The sequence below is a fragment of the Lactuca serriola genome, chromosome 4 (assembly GCF_051521515.1).
Source record: "Lactuca serriola cultivar US96UC23 chromosome 4, Lser_US96UC23_V15, whole genome shotgun sequence".
NCBI classification, from domain to species: Eukaryota; Viridiplantae; Streptophyta; class Magnoliopsida; order Asterales; family Asteraceae; genus Lactuca; species Lactuca serriola.
This window is the reverse complement of record NC_136411.1, coordinates 377304700-377331394: the sequence shown is the minus strand read 5'-3', so window position 1 is coordinate 377331394 and position 26695 is coordinate 377304700. Positions and strand designations below refer to the sequence as shown.

The window sequence follows — 26695 nt, the reverse complement described above, 5'->3', positions numbered from 1 at the left end:
GCAACCCGTCTCTACTCGTCGAGTTGGGCGTTGACTCGACGAGTTCTCCTTCTAAACTGATATCCAAGTCCTTCATCCTACTCGCCGAGTTGTATGAACAACCCGTCGAGTTCATCTTCATCCGATGAACAATTCATGTTGTGACTCGCCGAGTTGTATGAACAACTCGCCGAGTCTGTTCTTGATCTAAGAAGATTGCCTTGAACTCGCCGAGTTCCTTCATGGGTGAGCTCGGCTACCAACTCACCGAGTCCACCCAGGACTCACTACTCAACTCGACACAACGAAAAGGGGACAAACTCGGAGACTCGCGACCAGACTCGCCGAGTCAGATGAGCGACTCGCCGAGTCTGCTTCATGCAAAAGCCATATACGCGATTTTGCTCGAATCCAGTCCATGCCATTCATAGATCTGGGCTCCTAGGGCCTGGTTTACACGTAAAGTTTCCAACTTTACGTGTAGATCATCACCAATAAAGGTTCTAAGGCTCAAAGTGCACCAAAAGGGGTAGATCTAGGGCTTGTGTGCAATATGACTCCATAAAGGCAGTAGATCCAAGCTCCAGGGACTGAATAGGGTCTAGATCTAAAGGCTAACAACTTGAATCAACCAATAATGCACAACCAAGCTTGGGACATGGTTCAAGAAGGACTTTAATGGAGTAATAAGCATAGAAACAAAGGGAAAACGAGTTATACCTCCAAGAAATTACTGAGAGAACACGAAGATGCTTGGCTTCCTTCCCTTCCTCTTGATCTACTCCTCTTCCTTCCCAAAATCTTCAAGGAAACACATTAAAAAGCCTCAAACTCACAAGAACAAGGGCTAGAATGTATGGAGAGCTTCTGAGGGTGAAGGGGGCGGAGTTGGGGCGCAAATGGTCGTTTAAATAGGGTGCAAACCCTTGGAAATTAGGGTTTCATCAGACAACGCGGACTCGCCGAGTCCATAATGTGGACTCGCCGAGTCGCCAACTTAACCGCGTCCCAAGTCTCGTCTCTACTCGGCGAGTCGGGCCTCCAACTCGCCGAGTCCAAGGCCAATAATACAAAATACTCAGATAAATCTTACATACCAGGAACCAGGTGCTATAAATCTCCCCCACTTATTTTAGACTTCGTCCTCGAAGTCTGCTGCTCGATCCTGAAACAGCTCGGGGTAATGCTCCATCATCTCTTCCACTGGCTCCCAAGTCCACTATGATCCCTTCCGGTGTTGCCATTGCACCTTCACGAGTTCCACTCGTTTGTTCCTCAAATCCTTCGACTTCATGTCGAGGATTGCGACTGGACGCTCAATGTAATTCAGGTTGTCATCAACCTGTATATCCTCTAATGGCACTACCGCTGAATCGTCCACTAGGCACTTCCGCAGCTGAGAAACATGGAAAGTGTTGTGGATCTGGCTGAGCTCGACTGGCAGATCCAGCCTATACACCACCTTGCCCACCCGGGCTACAACACTGAACGGCCCAACTTGCCCTACTTCCTGAATCGAATGACGCCCTTCCAAGGCGACACCTTCAGGAGAACCATATCCCCAACCTGAAACTCCAGGTCAGATCGGCGCTTGCCGGCGTAACTTTTCTGCCGACTCTGCGCGGTTTGAAGCCTGCTCCGAACCTGCTGAATCCTCTCGGTAGTCTTGAGCACCACTTCGGTGCTCCCCATGACCCTCTGACCAACCTCTCCCCAGCATATCGGGGTCCTGCACCTTTGTCCGTACAACATCTCGAATGGAGGGCGGTCGATACTCGCGTGGTAGCTGTTGTTGTACGAGAACTCAGCCAAGGGAAGATAAGTATCCCAGCTACCACTGAAGTCTAGCACGCACGCCCGCAACATATCCTCCAGAGTCTGGATGGTCCGCTCGCTCTGACCATCTGTCTGCGGGTGGAAGGCGGTGCTAAAATGTAACCGAGTGCCCAACTCGTCATGAAACCTCTTCCAAAACCTAGAAGTGAACCGCACATCTCGATCTGATATCACTGACACTGGCACCCCGTGTCGCGCTACTATCTCCCTGATGTAGATATCGGCCAGCTTTTCGGCCGAGATGCTCTCCTGGATCAGAATAAAATGGGCGCTCTTGGTCAATCGATCCACGATGACCCAAATCGAATCTACTCCACGCGCAGTCCTGGGAAGCTTCGTGATAAAATCCATCGTGATATCTTCCCATTTCCATAGTGGAATATCCAACGGCTGCATCTTACCATGCGGCCTCTGATGTTCGGCCTTGACCTTCCTGCAGGTCAAGCACCGCTCGACGTACCAGGCCACATCCCGCTTCATGTAGGGCCACCAATAATCTAGACGAAGATCCCTATACATCTTCGTCGCCCCTGGATGAATAGAGAATCGGGATTTATGCGCCTCTTCCATCAAGATCTGACGCACGCCTCCGTGATACGGCACCCACACCCTACGGTGTAGTGTCAATAGTCCTCGACTATCATAATCGAAGGAGGAAACCTAACCCACCACACGCTCGCTCTTCCGATGCTCCTCCTTGATAGCCTCCTGTTGAGCCTCCCGAATTTGCTCCAACAGGGGAGTCACTACGGTCATTCTCATGTAAATATCCCTGATCAGCGCCGCCTTGCGGCTAAGCGCATCGGCCACCACGTTGGCCTTCCCCGGGTGGTAGAGGATCTCGCAATCATAATCCTTCACCACGTCCAACCACCGACGCTGCCTCATGTTCAGATTCGGCTGATCCATGAGGTACCTCAAACTCTTGTGGTCCGTGTAGATGGTGCATCGAACCCCGTAGAGGTAATGCCGCCAAATCTTGAGGGCAAAAACCACCGCCCCCAACTCCAAATCATGCGTCGGGTAGTTCGCCTCGTGAGGCTTGAGCTGCCTTGAAGCGTAGGAAATGACATGCCCCCTCTGCATCAGTACCGCGCCCAACCCTGAAATGGACGCGTCGCAGTAAACCACAAAATCCTCTACGCCCTCTGGCAGGGCTAAGATTGGCGCCTTGCACAATCTCTGTCTCAGCGTCTCAAACGCAGCCTGCTGCTCGGGTCCCCACCGAAAGACTACGACTTTCTTCATCAGTCGCGTCAGGGGTACGACTATCTTGGAGAAATCTTGAATGAATCTCCGATAGTAGCCTGCCAATCGTAGGAAACTCCGAATCTCAGATGGAGACTTCGGAACCTCCCACCTCATCACGGCCTCAACCTTGGCCGGATCGACCAGAATCCCGTTCTGGTTGACAAGGTGTTCGAGAAATTGCACCTCGCGCAACCAAAACTCACACTTGGAGAACTTGGAATACAAGCTCTCCCTCCTCAGGGTCTCCAATACCTCTCTCAGATGCTCCTCATGCTCCTCCTGTGTCTTGGAATAAACCAAGATGTCGTCAATGAAAACTATCACAGACCGATCCAACATCGGTCTGCATACGTGGTTCATGAGGTCCATGAACACGGCAGGAGCATTGGTGAGCCCAAACGGCATCACCACGAACTCATCAGTCAGTAGTATGATGGCTTGTTTAGGTTATGCCTAATTGTTTGAGCTTTAAGAGTTGCACGATAGTATGGTTTTGAGATCAGTGGATAGAATGGCTTGATTAATTTGTGCTGGTTAGATTTTTCGTTGCCTAAATATTGGTTGCTTTGTGCTTTGTGGGACTCTTAGTGATGTGAATCAGCTACTAAGTGAATATGTTAAGTCACATGTGGCACAAGTTGAATAATCTTAAAGTGATGGATTTGACCCTATTGTGTAGCTCTCGTTTGTGTCCAACCGTTCTAGGGTTGAGTCTTTTACTCGAAGGACTATCTGATCTCTGTTGCATGTGACTATATTCATGAAGTAGCTAGTTGACATTGGTGGGAGTCTTTCAGCAGCTGAGGGCTAGGTGAGGTCGGGAACCTAGGGGAGCCTAGAAAGTGCTTTAGTGGGTTTAGTGAGTTTTGGTGTATTGGTTTGAGAAAGTGACTTAGAGGATTCATGATGATTGCCGAGGAAAGTATGGATAGATGTGGAAGATAGTATTTGACCCGTACTACTGAAAGCACAAGATCCATACTCGAATCGGTAAGATCAAATTCTTTTTCTTTCTTTTAACAGGAAATTACATATTATCGTGTAAAATCAAATAATCCGGACTTTTTTGTTTAGTAATTTTTTTGAAACTAAAGTGAAAGTTTTCCAAAAATATTGAGAATCACAATTTCCCTAAAAGTCTTTGAATTCCTACCACAAGAAAACTTAGAGGGTGTTTGGCATTTCATCTAAAAACTCCTTTTTAACTTATTGACTTTTTGAAAAGTTAATAAGCTAAAAAAAGTATTTGGATAATTAATAAGGACTTTTAAAATGACTTTTGATTTAACCTTTGAAAATGAGTTTTGAAGAAGTTACAATTTGTGACTTCTTGAAATGACTTATGACTTATTAAAATAAAAAACAAGCAAAAGTCAATAAGTTAGCCAAATACTTTTTAACTTATTGACTTTTGCCACTAAAAATCTAATCCAAACATTTTTTTAAAAACTACTTTTCCCACATTTATAAGTCAATAAGTCATTTTGGATAAAAATCCTTTTAAACTTCAGAATGAAATCCCAAACACCCTCTTAAAAAGAATTGGCTTTTTCCATCATAAAAATCATGATTTTTATGAAAATATAATTGATTTCACGATATGAACTATTGAACACCAATTCCACAGTACTAAAAAAATCTGGTATCACTGTTCAGTGATTTTGCAATGCTATATTCTTTTCGAATTCCTTCTTTCAAATAAATAGTGCATTTCGGTATAGACATTTCAAAATCGATGACCAGTTTAATAAACCATAAACTTTTGGACTATTTTTTAGGCAAATCATTAACGAAAAAAAAAAAAAAAAAGCTATATCTGTCTTTTCTGTCCTTTTCTCCAATAACACACGATCTGAATCAACTGATCCAACACAAAATCTCCAACTTATAAAATCCTCCAGTTAAAGGTTTTCATATTACATAATAGTATAATACTATATATTTTGTTCCATTATATATCAAAATCCTTATTATTCTCTCTATATCTGTTAAACTTCCCATACAAAAGTTATGAATCATCACATTCACCTAAACCACCATCGTTGTATGGTAGAAATTGGAGTGTTTAGAAACGGTGCATATCGATGAATAAGAGGGTTGACCGTCCTCCCTATTTTAGACCACACGCTTTGATGGTAACCAGCCGTCACTGGCGCATGATACATCAGCTTCAACAGCTGCCAATACATGAATGTTTGTATGATGTTACGCTGCCACCTGTAAATATTTGCAAATAATTAATTTCAAAAAAAAAAAAAAACAGATTTCATTTCACCCAAAAAAAAAAAATAATAAATAAATAAATAAGGTTACTGACGATAGGAGAGAGATGATCAAAAGGAACCCGATTCCAATCTCGGCTTGTGAAGAGAGTATGCTGAGTGTTGTTGTGTTTGATTCCACCCACACACAAGCCTCTTCAAAATACTTCCTAAAAATAATAAATATAAATTAATTACCATATGAGAAGCAAAAGAATGTAAGAAGATTAAAGGTTAATCTCGTAAAAAAAAATTATATTTTTTGTTTTTTTTTTCTGAAAAAAACCTTACGTTTTTTCATTTTTTTTCCGAAAAGACCTCAAATTTTACATTTTTTTTTTCCGGAAAAAAGGGTTAACCTCAAAAAGGACCTTATATTTTGTGTTTTTTTCGGATTAAACCTCGAATTTAATTTTTGCCTGAAAAAGACCTTGTATTTTTTCTGAAAAGACCCTTAACTTTGTATTCTCTTTTCTGAAAAAAAAAACCCTCAGCCTTCTAAATGCTTCTAAATAAACCCTCAACTTATTTATTTTTTCTCAAAAAAACCTCACATTTTTCAATTTTTTTGGGCAAAAAATGACTAAAAGGGCCAAATTGGGGAAAATGAAAAAATAAAAGGTTTTTTCAGGCAAAAAATAAATTTGAGGTTTAATCCGAAAAAAAAAACACAAAATATAAAGTCTTTTTTAATTTAACCCTATAAAAACAGACCTTATATTTTGTGTTTTTTTTCGGATTAAACCTCGAATTTATATTTTGCCTCAAAAAGAGTTTGTATTTTTTCATTTTTCACGAAAAAGCCCTCAAGTTTATATTTCTTTTTCCGAAAAAAAACCTTTAACCTTCTAAATGATTCCAAATAAACCCTCAACTTTTTTAGTTTTTCCTGACAAAAACCCTCACATTTTACAGTTTTTTTTTTGAAAAATATAACTAAAAGGGCAAAATCGGAAAAAATGCAAGGCCTTTTTCAGGCAAAAAAATAAATGTGAGGTTTAATCCGGAAAAAACACAAAATATAAGGTCTTTTATGAGATTAACCCAAAAATTAACTCTAAAATGATCAAACTTTTTTAACAAAAAAAAATTTGGGATCTTTTTTTTACCTGTAAAAAGACGAACGACTAAAATTACGCCTAATGAATTTTGCAGAATGTTCCAAAGCTCGACATCCAATAGGCAACAAAGCAACTAAAAAAGAAATCAACATTTATAGAATTAATAACAATTTTTCAATAGAAAATAAAATAAATAAACAAAAGGTTGTAAGATTTACTAACATGTAAGGTGAAGATTTGAAGTGACAAAAGTGAGGCAGTAAATAAAAAAGATAAAATCTTTAGTTGAAATTACTGATTGAAGCCACACTTGCACTTCCTGTAAATTCCATGCCCTAGGTTTCTACAAGATATAATAATATTACCATTAGCATCAACAAAATATTTTCTATTTTCTATTTTATATAATCAATAAAAATTACCCCATAGAGAGAGTAGAGAGAATACAAAGAAGAACATGCAGTTCCCATGAATGAAAGGCGATAAGCCCTATTTGAAAGGCTTTTAGGTATCAGTGGAAACATAGCAAGCACAGCTACAACAAACACCTACATCAACAACAATATTATATAAAACTTTAACAATATTTTTAACATTTTTTTCTATTCCCATATGTAACTTGCATTATTACCCATGCATTGACAGAAAACTGGATTGTTTGTCTATCCCAACGCAAAGGAGTTGAACTTGGAGGAGGTGTCCCTGTAGTTGTTCTTGTGGTTGACCCTACAATGTTTTGTTGCATTTGATTACAAATTGGTGAAAGATAAATAAAAAGGGAATGAGAGAAGAATAAAGAGGGAAAGATTTACTACCTGAGCTGCGAGGTGCAGATGATGATGATGATGATGATGGTGGTGATGGTGATGATGATGTTGATGATCTTGCAGGCTGTGAGGTAGTATTTGTAGTCATTGGTTCCACAACAAAATCAGGATCCTGAACACCAAGTTGTTTATCAGAGAATGTGTTAATTGAATTTCCTCCATTAAAGCTAAATTCCATTGTTAAGAGTAACAACAAAATGCAAAAATTCATCACCATCATCTAGGCAAGCATAAAATTATCATCAATTAAGTTATGGACAACTGTTTTAGTCCCCTGATCTATGAACCCTAATTTGAGTAATTTCAATAAATTGAAGGAACATAGAGCTCAATAATGCTTCAACAATTCATTTCCATAACCTAAAAACTAGTAAGCAATCAAAAGCTCATAAGTAGCGAGGTAAATCGATTCTAACTCATTAGCAATTGACACACGGATAAGATCTGAAATGTCTAGCATAAGGAAATTCATCGGAGACAGTTCGAAGTAAGCAAAACCCTAAGTTTTAGAATCGAAGCTGATAATCAGATTTTGAGTGCGAAAATTAGGGAGAAGCAAGAGTACTAACGATGTATCGCTGGTAGAATTTGCGTTTAAAGTGGTTGACAACATCATCGGAGCGAGAAGCCATGTGAGGAGGGATGAGGACATTGGACCAGTAGTCAGCCCATCTAGAATCGTTATCATAGTCGTAAGCAGCTGCCGCTATCTTCTTCAACTTCTGTGGATCTCGTTCTTCTCCCATTACTGCTCGATTTGATTGCTGCTCTGAGAGGTCTTTGCCTCGCCGTAGAGTGTTTTTGCCTCGCCGGTGTTTTGTTGGTAGATTCCTTGATAAGCGGTTGCGAGTAAAAATTGGTGTTGTAAGGATTGTTCATATGTTTGACTTAAACTTATGGTCCACCGTGCATAAAAATTTGTACATTTTCATGGACACTAAAGTGATCATTTGTGCTTATAGAATCAATAAGATAATAGAGAATGGGCCTTTGGATTGTAGTAGGGCTTCTCGAGTGGACGACCCAAACCATGGATCACCTCACCATTCATCTCCTCCAACCTTCTTCCACAACGACCTTTGTGTACTTGCCATGAACCACAAGATGTTTTGCATGGAAAAGAAAGAAATGAAGAAAAATCTAATTGGGGGTTGTCACATGTGGTAGTGACGAGAATCCATCATGACCACGACCACAACGATGCATTGGGATGGTGTACATAATTGTGATAGCACGTCATCGTGGCCACAAACATTTTCGTTGTGAGTATACCAAAAAGCTTTAGAATTGAAATTATTATGATCAAACATTTAGATTGGTTAATGTGGAGTCGTTAATTTCTTTTCTAAATTGTAATTATGGACAAATGTTACATTCCGATCTATATAGGTATCATGTCTTATTCTTTTCTAGATGGTAATTATGGACAAATGTTACATTTAAATCTATATAGGTAATTATGGACAAATGGTAATTATGACGCAGATGAGTGTTAGGCTTGGGTAGCCTTATTATTGAGTTTTTGGGGACCTGGTGGTCGGACCATGAACGAGACTTTGGTCTCCTTAATGATCAAGGATCGTTATATACTGAGTTAAGGTGTGGTTATCACAATCAGAAGGAATTGGGGAAGTGATGTACACATGGGTTGTGGGTCATGAGTCATGAGTTGAGTGGTTTCATAAGGTCGAGTAGTTCCAATTCTGGGTCGGACCAAACTCTCGAGTTTGAGTTTGGCTCTAGTGGTGCTTTGAGTAGGCGGGATGAGATTCTAGATTCTGAGATAGGTCCCAAGTTGAGAGGTATTGTTTATCCACTGATGTCTTAGACCTGTGTAGGTCAACACTCGGGTACGGGAGGTATCGCGAGGCGCATGTATCTAAGGAGTGGTGTTCGACAGAGGTCGAGGGTGAAACAATTTAGTGGGTTTGTGGTATTCGTTGGGATAAAGAGAGCTTCGTGACTTGTGTGTCGTTGGGTTGAGGTTGTTGTTGTGAGAAGGAAGTCGGTGAGACATTTCGGGGCATGTTATGGGTGACCTTTGGAGGTCCAATTGTGGAGTTAGGAGTCGACTTAGTGCCCAGTATTGAAAAGGGATATGAGAAACGAAGTTGGGGCTTACGAATGTGATGTTTGAGGACACTTCTGAACGAGTATGGTTTTTCCCTTATGTCTGAGGACAAAGTGTTAAGGATTCTTTGTTCGGATGGGTTCTGATAGCGGTTTAGTGGATGAGCCCTAGTGAGGTGTGGACCCTTCCGTTTCTTGGGGCGTGATTCAGATCTTTTAGCATGTTGGTATGAGTGAGCAGTATCCGATTGTTGGATTCGGTCTTATGAGAATCAGAGGATCAGTGGGTTATCAGGGTTGACATTCGAGGAGCAAATATCATGGTGATCGCTTGAGTGGGTGGTCTGGCGGCGAGTTAGGCCACTAGGGTTTCCAGATATTGGAAAAGAGTATATTAGTGGCCGAAGAGTTGGTTTTGTTTTAGGACTTGGGAGTTTCTATGTGGTTTTAGGTGTCCATTGAGAAAGATATCGGGGTAGTAGCAGATCCTTCCGGTGGTGTCTTTTGTGTTAATGAACTTTGTGTGGTTACGGAGTGATTTCGAGGGCAAAATCTAATTCAAGTGGGGGAGAATTGTAACATCCGGATTTTCAAAGGTATTATGGTGTAGGTTAATCTTGTGATTAAAGGAGAGACTCGACGAGTTAAGGGTCCAACTCGCCGAGTCGAGTCGGGTTTCTTCCGTGGATTTAATGAGTGGACTCGACGAGTCCGAGGAGGGACTCGCCGAGTAGGTGTTGGGCAGAGAAACCCTAATCTCCGGGGTTTGGGACCTATTTAAAGGCACTTATAGCCTCCTTGGCCCCTTCCCAACATTGTCTTCGTCCCTTGAGAGAAACCCTAGAGTTATTTATGAGCTAGAGAGGAAAGAGGCTTCTTGGAGGTCATTTCTTTGAGAAGAAGATCAAGGGAGTTGCAAGGGTCTCAGAGGAGAGTTGGTGGATCGGTCTCATCTTCATTTCAAGCTTCAGATATGGTACAACTCTTGCCTCCCTTGTGTTTGAGTAGATTTCCTTGGTTGTAAAGTTGGCCTTGTATCCATATTGATGGGGTTTTGGGTGCATCCAAACCCTTTTTCGAGTCAATTGTAGATTTGGACCTTGTGACGTCAAGAGATCCAAAAAGTAGGCAGCCATGAGTGAGTAACCTTGGAGCTTTGAAGTTATGGAGCTTCAATGGAGTCAAAATGGTGTATAGAGCAAAATACACCATGCATGAGCCTCAAGTTCAGACCTTTACGTGACTTTTGGGTAGTAGGAGGTTAGATCTATGAGTTTGGGTTGCAGATCTAACCTCAAATGGCTGAATGAGAAATATGTGGGAGCCAACACGCCGAGTCCATGGGTGACTTGACGAGTCGTAGCGGGTTTGACCGAGTAGTCTTAACCCAGTGTTGGCCCGCCGAGTTGGGAGTCAACTCGACGAGCTGAGTGAGTCCTAGATAGAGTTCAGTTGATGCGAGGGGACTCGACGAGTCGCATGGGTGCACTCGACTAGTAGGGTTAAATATGGACTGTTGACTTTAGCTTGACTTCTGTTGACTTTGGGGTTTTGGTCAACATAAGTAATAAGAGTCCTTGGAAGGGTAAAATGGTCTTTTACCCACTTTAAAGAGTTAGAAAGAGAAGGAACCGCCTTCGATTATCTGAGTCGTGAAAAAGGGTTATTATAAGAGATATTCATCCTATGTGTTAGGCGATGGCGAGTTCGAGATTCAAGTGTGAGGATAGCTGCTTTCTGCTTGCCAGGTGAGTCTTCTCACTATACATTACCTATAGTGGTAATTAGAGTTATGTGACTGAGTATTTTGTATGCTATTTATGTGATGTGATGCACTGCATTATTTCTATGTGATTTATGTTGTGTGTGTGTTCCAGAGTTATGACCGAAAGGTCCACAGAGTTAGGACCAGAGGGTCCATAGAGATATAGCCTCGAGTGGCTAATATGTGTTTTATGTGGTATCTTGGGGAACTCACTAAGCTTCGTGCTTACCGTGTTATGTGTTATGTGTTTCAGGTTCTCAGGATTGCGGGATGGCACCGGTTGATTGTACACACCAGAGAAAGAGTTATGAGGATCCTGGATTATTAATTACTAAAACCTGGAGTTATGTTTTGTGAATTGAACAATGACATTTTAATAAAATGTGTCATGAGGATTTATATGATTTTAAATCAAAAATTTCTCTTGAAAATTTACGTTGTTTCAAGTTGGTATCAGAGCCTTGGTTTGACGGATTCGGATGCACCTTCGGATATGTCTGAACTCAAACTGAGGAATTAAGGAAAGTTTTTTCAAAATAAATGATTTTTCTAATACGAGCAGGAGTTTTAAGAGAAAAAGAGGAGCAATGTGTACAATCAGCCAGATCCCGAACAGTGATTTCCCAAAATACCCTTACCTTATGTGTTATGAGATATTATACATGCTAGAGACAGGCTAGGTATTTCATAATTTAGGACTAGAGTGGCCTGATTTGTGATGCCTTAGTCTAGGAGTTTCTGTTATCTATGATGCGCCTTTGAGTATGTGCTGAGTAAGAGTATCCAGCGGGAATCCTTGTAAAGAAGGGACTTGAGTAGAGAAGTAATCTAGGAGAGATACCTAGATGAGCATTTATGGTACCTATTGTGTCACACCCCAAAACCAAGAACGGCGGAAACGTTCTGGGGCGGAGGACGTCGTGTACAATATCACGACAGTGTAAAGTAGTAAACAAGCAACAACATCATCCATTGCATTAATAGTATAATTTTAATACAAGTGTGTTCTTTCATAGAGTAAAACGACATAATGAATAATCAAAATAAAAGGAGAGTCTTGACTGCCCCGTCTTCTCAAAACCTGGTCATCGTACCTGTCTACTGGTAACCTGAGAATACAAGTTATTTTGAAAGCGTAGATCAGCATTTAAGCTGGTGAATTCATAAGTATTTTAATGTCGTTAATTTGTAAAACTGTAAAGAAAAGACTTGTAAATGTTTTGTAGCACCTAGTTCTTGGTACGTATTCTTTGTAATTAACTCTTTAAATATTGAATTTTTGGTCTTGGACTCGGCGAGTTGAAGGACCAACTCACCGAGTAGAAACGAGATAAGACGCGGGGTTTAAGCCGTGGACTCGGCAAGTCGGTTCCCGGACTGGGCGAGTAGACCCTGTCTGGGCAAAAACCCTAACCTGGGTGTTTGCACCCTATTTAAACGCTCTAACTTGGCCTCCTTTGTCCCTAACACTTCCAAAGAGCTGTAGAGCGAAACCCTAGCCCCCATATTGTTCTTGTAAGTGATTTTGGCCTTGTGAAGGAAGTTTGGAGCTTAGAAGAAGAAGGAGGAGGTTGAAGAGTGCAAGGAGGGGAGGTAAATCCGGAATCTACACTATAAGAAGCTTCCATTCAGGTAGAAAAGTTCCTACCTTGATCACTAGTTCATTAGATCCCTTTTTGTCCTAAATTGGTGGTTTTCAAGCCCTAAGACCTCAAACTCCATGTGTTTATGCTCTATGTTCTGAAAGGACTTCAGATCTGGACCTTATGGACATCTTAGAAGTGTAAAGTCTCTATGGTTGAAGTGATTGAGGTCCCTCTTGAGTGCATGACCTCATAAAGAGCTTGGAATTGCCTTTTGGAGCTCATAGGGTCATGCATGCATGTAAAGTTTGCAACTTTACGTGATAAGCATGCCCTAGGAGCTTAGATCTATGGTTTGGAACCGTTGCATGTCTCAGATTTGGTCTGTATGGGAGGAGAGTGGAAGGGACTCGGCGAGTTCCAAAGTGGACTCGGCGAGTTCTATGAAGATGGTCTTAGACTCGACGAGTTGGATGAACAACTCGACGAGTCCTTTGAAGATTGCCTGGTACTCGAAGAGTTGTTCTTCAAACTCGGCGAGTCATATGAACTGTTACTGAGTTAAGACGGGTTTAAGTGTAGAAGGTCCAACCCTTCGTAGCTGCACGCGGAATTAGCAATTTAACGTGTAGCAATTGTCCCAGAAACCCAAATCCTCAAGATGGATGCTCTGATGAGGATTTGGAATCGAATAGGAGATCTGCTCGTAGGACTCGGCGAGTTGTTCTCAGACTTGGCGAGTCGGATTGCTAGTCGGTCCAATCGTCCCAAGTAGTGAGTTATGGGTGACTCAATGAGTGGAAGAAGGACTTGATGAGTTAGTACTGGGTTAATAGGAGAGGGACTCGGCGAGTCTGTGCCATGACTCGGCGAGTCCAGTCAACTGGAAGTTGACTTTGACCAAGGAGTTGACCTTGGACCAGGGGTAGGTCAGTCATTTGACCTAAGGGTATTTATGAGCGACTAATCTATGTTATGGATTTATAGCCGGAGGATTACCGGTGCAGCAGTCAGACGTCTAGCAAGCAGACTTTCAGCAACTACTTTTCGAGGTGAGTTTCCTTCCAGTAGGAACGGGTTTAAGGCACCAAGGTCGGCCCGTATAGACGATATGATAGTATCGGAGTGTGGGCAGAGCCCGTATCTCATGGTTGAGTTTGATGATGATATATGCTAGTGTGGTAGAATTGTTTACACTCGTTGTCTATATGATACTTGTATGTTATGGTTTAGTAGCTGAGTGTGGGCGAGGCCCGTATCTCTCGGATAGCGGAGTGTGCGCGAGGCCCGTATCTCCCAGATAGCGGAGTGTGGGCAAGGCCCGTATCTCCCAAATAGCGGAGTGTGGGCGAGGCCCGTATCTCCCAGATAGCGGAGTGTGGGCGAGGCCCGTATCTCCCAGCTAGCGGAGCGTGGGCGAGGCCCGTATCTCCCAGATAGCGGAGTGTGGGTGAGGCCCGTATCTCCCAGCTACCGGAGCGTGGGCGAGGCCCGTACCTCCATGAGTGTGGGCGAGGCCCGTATCTCCTAGCTGTTCATTATATGATTGTATGGTATGTGGAATTATGGGGGAACTCACTAAGCTTCGTGCTTACAGATTACAGTTTTGTTTTCAGGTACCTCTTCTTCGAAGGGGAAGGAGTTGGCGCGGTAGCGGCACATCATACACGCACATTGTTTTCCGCACCATGAGTTATTCTGGGATTTGTACTCTGACATTATGGTTATTTTTATGTTTTGGTTTTCAGACACGACATATGTTTATGAAACGATGGGATCAAAGGATGTTTATTCACAAATGTTTTCCAAAGTGTTGATTTAAAAATGAAATTTTTGGTCGTGAAAATTGGGTCGTTACAAGTTGGTATCAGAGCCCTGGTTTGAGGGATTCGGACACACCTTCGGGGGTGTCTGAACTCAAATCAAGGGATTAAAGGATTTTGAAAAAGAAAAAGTTTTCTAAAGGATTAAGTAAAGAGTTTTAAGAAAGAACGAAGTGTGTGATGTGCACGACCGGCCGAGCTCAAGTAAGTATTCCCCAAAGTACCCATACATTGTTATATTATGTTTATCAGATTCAGTAGAACAACATTCTAGAATAGGACTAAGGATCTAGGGATGATGCCTTATGTGCCTGCTTTATGTGCTTCAGCTTAAGAGAATTGCATGCTAGTATTGAGTAGACAGTAGTAGGATAGCCTAATTAGGTTATGCCTGGTAGTATGAGCTTAGCATTATATGCTAGTTCAGCTTCTCATTTTGAGGACAATTTTGCTTGAGTAGTTTTCCTCCATCCGAATGTTGCTTGCTTCGTGCTACGTAGGACTCTGCGTGATGGAAGTTAGTCATTAGGTGAATACGTCACATTACATGTGATCAGGGTTGAATAATCTCAGAGTACTGGATTTGGCCCTATTGCGCAACTCTTGTTTGAGTCTAACCGTTGTAGGGACGAGTATGTTACTCACAGGATTATCTGAGCCTCATCATATGTGATGGTATTTAGGTAATGGCTAACTGGCATTACAAGGAGGCCTTCAGCGGCTGAGGACCGGTTTGGGTGGAGTCAGAGATTTTCCCTAGGGTGAGCCTAAGATAGGAATAGGAGAGGATCGGTAGTGGAGAAGGGGATCTGGTGGAGTCAAGGTTGTCCTTGAGGAAGGTACGGATAGATGTGGAAGGTAGTATAGGCCCGTACTATTGAAAGCAGAGGATCTGTACCCGAATTAAGGAAGGCTGAGGCAAGACCAGGGAACTTGTAATAGATGTGATCCCTTTAGAGGTATCAATATCACTAATGGTTGCCTGTGTGTATTGCAGAATAGTGGTATTACGTCAGAGGCCAGCAGGTGGTAGTTCTGGAGAGGGATCGGGTTCGGGATCAGGTTCCGAGCCAGTAGATGAGAGGCTACGCGAGTTCATCGCGTCAGAGATCACCAGAGGCATCTTTGAGTCGACCCCCATCATTTTCGGGTCGATCAAGGAAGAGATAGTTGAGCTGATGGAGGACCGCCTCAAGGCGTTCAGGAGTGACATGGCATCTGGCCAGTCAGGGTCTCGCACACTGTCCTTTAAGGACTTCAGGGGCAGTGGTGTGCCGGATTTCCATGGGGTGAAGGACCCCATTGTTGCCAGACGATGGATTGCGGACATTGAGTCCGCACAGCTGACCAGCTTCTGCCCTGAGGGGTCAAAGGTGAGATACGCAACAGGGTGTTTGAGAGATAGAGCTAGAGACCGGTGGGATTCTGTTGGTGACTCATTAGGAGCCTCGACTGTTGAGGATATGACATCGTCGGATTTTATGACCCGGTTCCGAGTAGAGTTTGCGCCAGCGGTAAGCTTCAGCAGCTGGCCAGAGAGTTTTTGGACATGAGACAGACTACGGAGACTGTGGCGGAGATCACCGCCAAGTTCCGGGAGAGGGCATTGCTGGTGCCCCAGTATGCGGGAGATAAGGATATGAGGAGGACCCGCTATCATGACATGCTACAGGCTGACATCCGAGAGCATGTTAGCTTTTCAGCTTGCCCTACCCTAGAGTCCATGATTGCCAGGGCAAGTGTGACAACCCGGAATTTTCATTCGGTCAAACCCTAAAAGTCAATCACTTCATATTATAAGTCAAGTTCAATTTTACTTGTTTTTGGGAAAAATAAGTTCATTTGATTATTTTAATAATTAATCTTTAAACGAACGGGTGAACGGATAGGCCGTCTCGAGTCTCGAATTTTCTAAACCGCGAATACCTCGTGTCTTAGAAGTTTACGGCCAAACTTTTATGTTTGGGCCGAAAAATCTTCCATAAACCGTGAACTCATGCATTAAGCATGACTTTACTCCCCAAACTAGTCATTTTATGTTTACTCCCCAATCACCAAAAGAGTAAACTCAAAAATACTCTCAAGTATCATCCAAGATTTAATTCAAGATCTTCAAACTTGTAAGTGTTCTAGCCATTTCAAGTTGGTATAACACTTAATCTAGTGATTGTACATTTTTTCATCCCATTTTGTGTTTTGATTAGATTTCCAAAAACACCAAGAACACTAAGAACACACACTAAGTGTTCTTGGACTTTTACCTCATTTCAAGCTTCCTTATAGTAAGTGCTTCCATCCTTGAGTCTTATTAAGCTTGTATTACATGTTAGCATCAAAGAAAATTCCCAAGAACACCAAGATCAAGGTGTTCATGGTTTTGGGAGCCTCCCAAAACTGTAAACACCAAATATGGTGCAAAGTGGTGCCTAGATGCTTCACCATGCCTTAGGGACTTGTCTAGATTCATCCTTGATGAGTTTATCACACAATAAGCACCAAAACCTTACATTTTTATGTGTTTATGGTTTGGGGATCTCCCAAAACCGTAAACACCCCAAAAGGTGTGTAAAAGTCCCATGGTTATTCCTTATGTCTAAATCTATTTAGACTATTGCCATGATTGAGCTAGGGACTTGAAAACCCCCCAAATACCATAAACTTGGGTTTAAGGTAGTAAACTCATGAGTTTAAGGTAGTAAACTCAAAGGAAAATGGTAAAGGGACCGTAAACTCCATTTAGGAGTGAAATGGTGCCCTAGATCTTTTCAAAGGCCTAACCACCAAGTAGAAATGCTTCAAAGGACTTGTAAAACCTCAAAACAACATAGGGTCATAAAATGTAGAGTTTACGACCATAAACCCTTTAATTTACTATCGTAAACTCCTTGGGTAATGGTCATTAAAAACGTAAACTCCAAAGGAGTTTACCCTTGAACTCTAAAAACTCTAGCTTTGCCCTACAAACACTTGGATGCAACCCTTGTGATCTTTAACACTTTAAACAAAGTGTTTTCATGTTCTAGAGTGTCCCAACTAAATTTACTAGTTATAAATTGACTAATTAGTTATATATATGTTCATTATATGATAACCAGACTCATGTGTGTGTATAAGTCTCCATTTGTCACCTATCACAGTATCCGACACTTCAATCCAATCCACTCACTACAAGTGAGTTCATACCCCCTTGAATTAACCTTTTAAATGTTTCTACATGTTTTTAAATGTTTTATGGGGGAGGGGATACAAGTAGAATCATGCTAGTTATTATATCAATCACATGTGATTAATAAGCGGCATTCAAGCGATTTACTACTCATTAACTGTTTTACCAAACAGTTTTCTCACATGATTTTCATAAACATTTTAGATGTTTAAAGCTCCTTATTAAACTGTTCATTTTACACTATATGTTTCATTTCAAACTCATTTACAATCGTGTTTCCACCAAATGTTTATTTATACTTAAACTGTTTTATCAAACACATACTTTCAACCCGTTTTATAGATTGACATCAAGTCCATCTTTTCTTAGATAACAATTATGTTTAAAGGTTTTACAAAACTTAATTTATGCTTTTATATTATCAATTACATGCCTATATATGTATAGTTATATGAGAAATGTTTAAAATACTTAGGAAGGCTATCCACCCTATTTCCTTTTCGCGCTTGAGATGTGGTCTGGTGGGATATCGGGTACCCGTCCGAAGGTTGTTTAAATATTAGTTATATATCATGTGTACATATATAGTCATAAAGGTTCTTCCAGTTCATTCAATACCCTTGGGTAGCAAGGGTATACTTCGATGTTCATACGTACCAGTTATATTACTAGTAAGCTACCATATGGGTAGTTTAGGAAGATACTAATACTAATACTAGAACAATGAATCATACAAAGAGTCAGTTCATACATGAGTCATAATACATAGTGATGAGAAACAAACATAATAGATAGTGATGAGAAACAAACATAATACATAGTGATGAGAAACAAACATAATACATAGTGAAGAGAAACAAACATAATACATAGTGATGAGAAACAAACATAATACATAGTGATGAGAAACAAACATAATACATAGTGATGAGAAACAAACATACAGGCTAGACAGAGGAAGAACGCACAATACAGCTAGCACATACATTACATATACATTCCATATACATTACATTCAGTTATGTGAGCTATTAAACGAGTCATGGCACTACCTTCCATGACCGTTTTTGTATCCAGAATCTCCTTAATTGGGGAGCGTATGAGTTTGCGTATAGATCTATACTGGATTGACTATCCTACACCTTGCTGCTCGCTACAATGGGACTTGCAAGTCTACGGGTGCCAAATGTCATTTCTTACGGCGTCTTACATCGTTGTTTTACTATTGAGTCGGTAGCAGGATACAGGCCGATCACATGTTACTTTAAATTTCATTTGGTTTAAGGTAGTTAGTACAGCAGTAGTCACTTATTATAAAACTACAGTACTTTATTATTTCCCCATTACATTCACTTCGTGAACATTCACACGATGCACGGTAATGTAAATACTATATTTTTGGTTAATGATAGTTAGATTTGGGAAAATACATACTCTTAAAATATACACAGATAGATACTAGATGCCTTGGTAGAAGGATACTTTTAGTAGGAAACATATGGCTTTCTAGGATGTTCAAAACGTTTTCATACTTACAGTTCATATACATACAAATACTTACATTTCAAATACATATAAATACTTACATACAAATTAAGACACTAAAATGCTTATGATCTCACCAGCTTTAAAGCTGATACTCTCTTTCAAAATAACTTGTATCCTCAGGTCAACAGTAGACAGGTACCGATGCAAGGTTTAGAGAAGATGGAGCTCGTTCAAGACTCATCTTTCATTTTGTTTTATACTTTAGTGTCTATTATAATTTGACAGAACACATTTGTATTAAAATTATATTATGAATGCAATGGATGATGTTGTTGCTTGTTTACTACTTTTCATTGTTGTGATACTGTACATGACGTCTTCCGCCCCAGAACGTTTTCGCCGTTCATGGTTTTGGGGTGTGACAGATTGGTATCAGAGCATTGTTTATAGTGAATTAAGTATATCAACCCATAAAAGATATACTAACTATAAATACAATGGGATTAAAAATACTCTGACCAAGAGTTTATACTTTAAATAATAAAATATTTAATTAAGTATACGTGCCTGCATTCATACTAAAATCTGTGTCACTAGGACAGTACAAAAGAATTACGATTGTTGGGCAACACAGGTGGACTTAGAGACATATAGTCAAAACTAGGAAGATATAGCCTGATCAACTATATTATCCGAGGGTTGACTAGCATGTGCCTAAGTGTAGTTGTGTGGTTGCAACAAGTCTAAAATCTTACCAACAATACCACAATGAGAACAGTAGAACATAACATTAAACTTAAAACACTATAGGAGTATTTGGTGATACTATAGGTACTTTATACTTGAGAACTAAAACGGGATCTTCATTACTAAGTTGATAGTTGCTAAGTGGATACACTAAGGCTATATGTAATTAGGATGTTATAGACCTGGAATCTGTGAAAATTTTACTTTACCCCGATTCTGTGTGAATTTGGAGTTAAGGTCACTTATTCGAAGGCCTATCCTGTTTCGATTACATATAATTGGTATGCACTTCACAAATAGTGATGTAACTAATGAATATTTTCTAAATAATTATCTAGATAGTTCGTCTAATAATTATTTTCTTACCCCAATTCTCGCGTAGATAACATGGCTAGATTCCATCCCCACGACAACCAGTATCTTCCGAATGAAGTCATTGCTGGTTGGTTTGGAGAAGAACCAGAGACTGATCATCCTATCCCTTTGAATGATCACCCTGATGAAGACCTTTCGGACGATGCTAACTCCGAACCGAGGTTGAGAACCTACCCTAGGCAGCTCCCGTTCCAATTCCTAACCCTCGTCCGACTTTTCATGGCCCGACACCTGAGTAGGTGGAATGCTTGGAAACATGGAGCCAAGGACAAGATCAGTCCATGCCATTTAATGGTGACCGAAGCTTCTATGACCTGAGCAATGGGGGCTCAACAGACAGAATCTTGCCAATCTTGATCCGCAGAGTGGCCCGAAATGAGATTTAAGGCAAGACAGCCCTACATCAGATCACCGAAGTTGTCGCCGATGCAAGAATGCATACCCTCCGTACCATTCATCTAGAAGATGCTCGTGAGAGATCTGAGAGAAACCATGAAACCCTGCTGCAAGCACTGGCCGAATCACGAGCCGAAGTCATAGAGCTTCGAGTATGCCAAAGGGTGTACGAAAGACACCTACTTGATGTGGAACGTCAACTGGCTGAACTGAGAGTTCACCAGAGGGATGACCGTCGCCAGTAGTAGATACTTTACTTTATTTTCCTTGTTAAAAGGAATCGATTTTCTGTCTATGCTCTATGTGGCATTTTCTATGAAACTATCTTGTACTGTAAGTACTTTTGGTTAGGTCTTTATGTTGTCAAGAACTATCTTCTCTGGATATGATGTAAGACCTTTTACAAGGTCATTTTCCCGAACTTTTACGTCATGAATATCAAAGATATTGACAGTCGGCTAACTTCTGTGTCATTATTTATTCAAATACTCTTATCATACTTTCATTGGAGTCTATCTGAAACATGCTTTAGTCAAGTCATTGGACTATAGTAATTTAACTCCGGAGGCATTTCCAAGTCTCTTTCAGTGGTTCGATCATGTTATTCACCAACCAACGATACCTCGGTTGGAACGACAAACGTCATGAGACCATCCTATAAACTCACTTCCACTCAGTACTAGGAATGCATCATAGGGATGTAGGTCAAAATTTCGAGAACATACCCTTACTCTCTTCTGGAACAATCAAACTACATCGAGGGTCAACCAGAACCGCTCACAAAATCCTTATCTTTCGTGTTACAGAATCATGTCTTCATCCGGAAGCAGCCAGCCGAACAACGAAACCTCTGCTTTTCCTATGGATGCCACTACTTTTCAAACCGCAGTTTCAGCTGCCGTGATGGCTGCCGTGACAGCTGTCCTTGCAAACCGCAACACTGTCAACGCAAGCAAGACTGAAAAAGGAGTTGACAATCCCGATCGTGTTAACGATCCAAGAAATCAACAAATAGTAACAGTCGCCACCGCCCAAAACAACAACTCAAAGTTCAAGAAAAGAAAACGTCAAGCCAAAGTGGAACGCAAACGATTCAGAGAATTGCCATGCAACACAACAAGTGGAAACCGCTGCCATCCCAGTACCGAGCAGACCATATGAAGGAACACTCCCGAAGTGAGACCGGTGCAACTATCACCACAAAGGAATTTGCCGAGTCCGACAATGCAATAATTGCAACAAGATGGGGCACATTGCTCGTTTCTCTAGAATTACCTCCACCACTGGAGCAAGCCTAGTTTGCTATAGTTGTGGTGAGGCAGGGCACTATTACAAAGATTGCCCAAAAGAGAAGATCAATGAAAGCAACCGTGTCCCCATAACTCCTACTCGACACTTCACTTCCACCACCAATGTTGGTGTTGTCCAGATATGTCACCAATGCGGTGAAATTGGACACCTCAAGAAGGATTGCCCGATAGCGCAGAACTTTGGCGCAGATGGGAAGATTCTCAGGATCACAGCTGCAGGAGAGCCTACTCTGGATCCACGTTAATGTAATTTAGGCATTTCGTGGTAACAGACTTATAAACCATCCAAAACTAGTGCAACCAGAGTCTTACCTTTTGCGAGATCCCGTCGGTAGGGATGCTCGTGCTGCGTATACTTGTCTTTTGTAGTATACCTTATCCGTAGCAATAGTCTTGTAGTAAGTCTAAAGTATTGTAACTCTGTTGATGGTTGCACGGTTGTGTATTGTCTGTAACGCCTTATGTTCAAATCTAATGTCTTTAAGTTTCCTTATGATTCCGACATTTTCTTACAACTCGATTCAATTTGATCCTCACAAAAACAGCTTCATACATACATCTCTTTCTTCGAAATCGCCTTTCCAGCGAAGCCGTCATATCAAAACACCGAAGTACTCATGCATGGAGTACCTCATAGTTCTTTTCCTTTCCGAAGAAAGCCCCGAAGTACCACTCGTGCAGTACGTCAAGTTCAATCCAAGGATTCATACGGTTGATCTATCACTGAAGAATGTATACATAAGAGTGATATATAATCAAGGTTCTACAGGTTTAGAATTGATGATTCCACTTTAACTTCTTTTTCCTCGATGGGATGTGAGCTTAAAGAAGAATCAGTTATGGATCAGCCGAATCTGAACATGAGACAGTGTCGATGGCTTGATGTGGTGAAGGATTATGATTGTGAGATCCTTTACCACCCGGGAAAGGCCAATGTGGTGGCCGATGCACTTAGCCACAAGGCAACACCGATCAGGGATGTCTGTTTGAGGATGACAATGGTGACTCCGCTGCTGGAGTAGATTCGGGAGGCTCAGCAGGAGGCGATGAAGGAGGAACATCGGAAGAGTGAGAGAATTGTTGGTCAGATTTCCTCTTTCGACTATGACAGGCGAGGATTGTTGACACTACACCGTAGAGTGTGGGTGTCGTACCATGGAGGCGTGCGCCAGGTCCTAATGGAAGATGCGCACAAATCTAGATTCTCCATTCATCCCGGGGCGACAAAGATGTATAGGGATCTTCGTCTGGATTATTGGTGGCCCTGCATGAAGCGGGATGTGGCCTGGTACGTGGAGCGCTGCTTGACCTGCAGGAAGGTCAAGGCCGAGCACCAAAGGCCACATGGTAAGATGCAGTCGTTGGATACTCGTTGTGGAAATGGGAAGATATTACGATGGATTTTATTACGAAGCTTCCCAGGACCGCGTGAGGAGTGGATTCGATATGGGTCATCGTGGACCAATTGACCAAGAGCGCCCATTTTATTCCGATCCATGAGAGCATCTCGGCCGAGAAATTGGTCGACATCTATATCAGGGAGATAGTGGCGCAGCACGGGGTGCCAGTGTCGGTGATTTCAGACAGGGATGTGCGTTTTACTTCCAGGTTTTGGAAGAAGTTTCATGATGAGTTGGGTACTTGTCTGCATTTCAGCACCGCTTTTCACCCGCAGACGGATGGTCAGAGCGAGCGGGCCATCCAAACGTTAGAGGATATGTTGCGGGCATGTGTTCTGGATTTCGGAGGTTGTTGGGATACCTACCTTCTGTTGGCAGAGTTCGCGTATAATAATAGCTATCATGCGAACATCAACCGTCCTCCCTTCGAGATGTTGTATGGGAGGAGGTGCAGGACCCCGATATGTTCGGGAGAGGTTGGCCAGAGGGTCATGGGAAGCACTGAAGTGCTGCTCAAGATGACAGAGAAGATTCAGCAAGTCCGGAGCAGGCTTTAGACTGCTCAGAGTCGGCAGAAAAGTTATGCCGATAAGCGTAGATCAGACCTGGAGTTCTAGGTCGGAGATATGGTCCTCCTGAAAGTGTCTCCTTGGAAAGGCGTCATTCGGTTCAGGAAGCGAGGCAACTTGGGCCCAAGGTATATTGGACCGTTCAGGGTTATAGCCCGGGTGGGCAAGGTGGCATATAGGCTGGATTTGCCAGCCGAAATCAGTCAGATACACAGCACTTTCCATGTCTATCAGTTGCGGAAGTGTCTGGTGGACGACTCATCAATAGTACCCTTGGAGGACATTCAGGTTGATGGCAGCCTGAATTACATCGAGCGGCCTGTAGCGATCCTCGACCGAAAGTCGAAGGATTTGAGGAACAAGAGGGTGGAACTCGTGAAGGTGCAATGGCAGCACCGGAAGGGATCAGAGTGGACTTGGGAGCCGGTGGAAGAGATGATGGAGCACTACCCCGAGCTGTTTCAGGGACGAGCAGCAGACTTCGAGGACGAAGTCTAAAATAAGTGGAGGAGATTTGTAGCACCTGGTTCTTGATACGTATTCTTTGTAATTAACTCTTTAAATATTGCATTTTTGGTCTTGGACTCGGCGAGTTGAAGGACCAACTCGCCGAGTAGAAGCGGGATAAGATGCGGGGTCTAAGCCGTGGACTCGGCGAGTAGACCTTGTTTGGGCAAAAACCCTAACCTGGGTGTTTGCACCCTATTTAAACGCTCTAACTTGGCCTCCTTTGTCCCTAACACTTCCAGAGAGCTGTAGAGCGAAACCCTAGCCCTCATATTGTTCTTGTAAGTGATTTTGGCCTTGTGAAGAAAGTTTGGAGCTTAGAAGAAGAAGAAGGAGGAGGTTGAAGAGTGCAAGGAGGGGAGGTAGATCCGGAATCTACACTGTGAGAAGCTTCCATTCAGGTAGAAAAGTTCCTACCTTGATCACTAGTTCATTAGATCCTCTTTTTGTCCCAAATTGGTGGTTTTCAAGCCCTAAGACCTCAAACTCCATGTGTTTATGCTCTATGTTCTGAAAGGACTTCAGATCTGGACCTTATGGACATCTTAGAAGTGTAAAGTCTCTGTGGTTGAAGTGATTGAGGTCCCTATTGAGTGCATGACCTCATAAAGAGCTTGGAATTGCCTTTTGGAGCTCATAGGGCCATGCATGCATGTAAAGTTTGCAACTTTACGTGATAACCATGCCCTAGGAGCTTAGATCTATGGTTTAGAACCGTTGCATGTCTCAGATTTGGTCTGTATGGGAGGAGAGTGGAAGGGAATCGGCGAGTTCCAAAGTGGACTCGGCGAGTTCTATGAAGATGGTCTTAGACTCGACGAGTTGGATGAACAACTCGACGAGTCCTTTGAAGATTGCCTGGTACTCGAAGAGTTGTTCTTCAAACTCGGCGAGTCATATGAACTGTTACTGAGTTAAGACGGTTTTAAGTGTAGAAGGTCCAACCCTTCGTAGCTGCACGCGGAATTAGCAATTTAACGTGTAGCAATTGTCCCAGAAACCCAAATCCTCAAGATGGATGCTCTGATGAGGATTTGGAATCGAATAGGAGATCTGCTCGTGGGACTCGGCGAGTTGTTCTCAGACTTGGCGAGTCGGATCGCGAGTCGGTCCAATCGTCCCAAGTAGTGAGTTATGGGTGACTCAATGAGTGGAAGAAGGACTTGATGAGTTAGTACTGGGTTAATAGGAGAGGGACTCGGCGAGTCTGTGCCATGACTCGGCGAGTCCAGTCAACTGGAAGTTGACTTTGACCAAGGAGTTGACCTTGGACCAGGGGTAGGTCAGTCATTTGACCTAAGGGTATTTATGAGCGACTAATCTATGTTATGGATTTATAGCCGGAGGATTACCGGTGCAGCAGTCAGACGTCTAGCAAGCAGACTTTCAACAACTACTTTTCGAGGTGAGTTTCCTTCCAGTAGGAACGGGTCTAAGGCACCAAGGTCGGCCCGTATAGACGATATGATAGTATCGGAGTGTGGGCAGAGCCCGTATCTCATAGTTGAGTTTGATGATGACATATGCTAGTGTGGTGTATGTATTGTTTAGTGTATGTATTAGTGTAGTGTATGTATTGTTTAGTGTATGTATTAGTGTAGTGTATGTATTAGTGTAGTGTATGTATTTTTTAGTGTATGTATTAGTGTAGTGTATGTATTAGTTTAGTGTATGTATTGTTTATAGTATGCATTGACTCATGTATGAACCGACTCTTAGTGTGATTCATTGTACTAGGAATAGAAATTAGTATCTCCTAACTATACCTATTATAATTACTAGTAATGTACGTGTATAACTGAAAGTATGCCTTTGCTACCCAAAGGTACTGAACTGACTAATAGAACCTTTATGTCTATATATGTATACATAATATATAACTAATATTTAGACAACATTCAGACAAATAACCGATACCCTAAGGCCACATCCAAACAAGGAAAAGGAATTAAAGCTAGCTAGCAGTGCTAAGTCCTTTAAACATTACTTATATAACTATACATATATAGGCAATCATTTTATAATATAAAAGTTTAAAAGAAGTTTTGTAAAACATTTGAAAAGTTTAATAAATAGGAATTGATGACTTGATGTCAGTTTATAAAATGATTTGAAAACAGTTTGTTTGATAAGAACAATTTAAAGTATAAGAAATCCTTTGTTTGACATACAATTGTAACCAAGGTTGTAGAACTCGCTACTCGGTACCTGCTCGGCCGACTGGGGAGTAGCGAGTACTTGGGGAGTACTCGGATTCGGTAGTTCATGTAGAAATATTTTT

The 26695-nt window shown here is 41.8% G+C and overlaps 1 protein-coding gene across 1 annotated transcript; it reads right to left on the bottom strand.

Moving 5' to 3' along the window:
* Positions 1 to 4867: 4867 nt before the first annotated feature.
* Positions 4868 to 8087, bottom strand: LOC145097756 (uncharacterized). Its single transcript, XM_079035396.1, has 8 exons — positions 7785 to 8087; positions 7204 to 7327; positions 7020 to 7114; positions 6811 to 6936; positions 6611 to 6731; positions 6437 to 6521; positions 5384 to 5497; positions 4868 to 5283 (listed from the first exon to the last, which is right to left on the bottom strand). Exons 1-8 carry the CDS (start codon positions 7959 to 7961, stop codon positions 5091 to 5093), a joined length of 1035 nt encoding a protein of 344 aa, XP_078891522.1. The 5' UTR covers positions 7962 to 8087; the 3' UTR covers positions 4868 to 5090.
* Positions 8088 to 26695: the final 18608 nt, after the last annotated feature.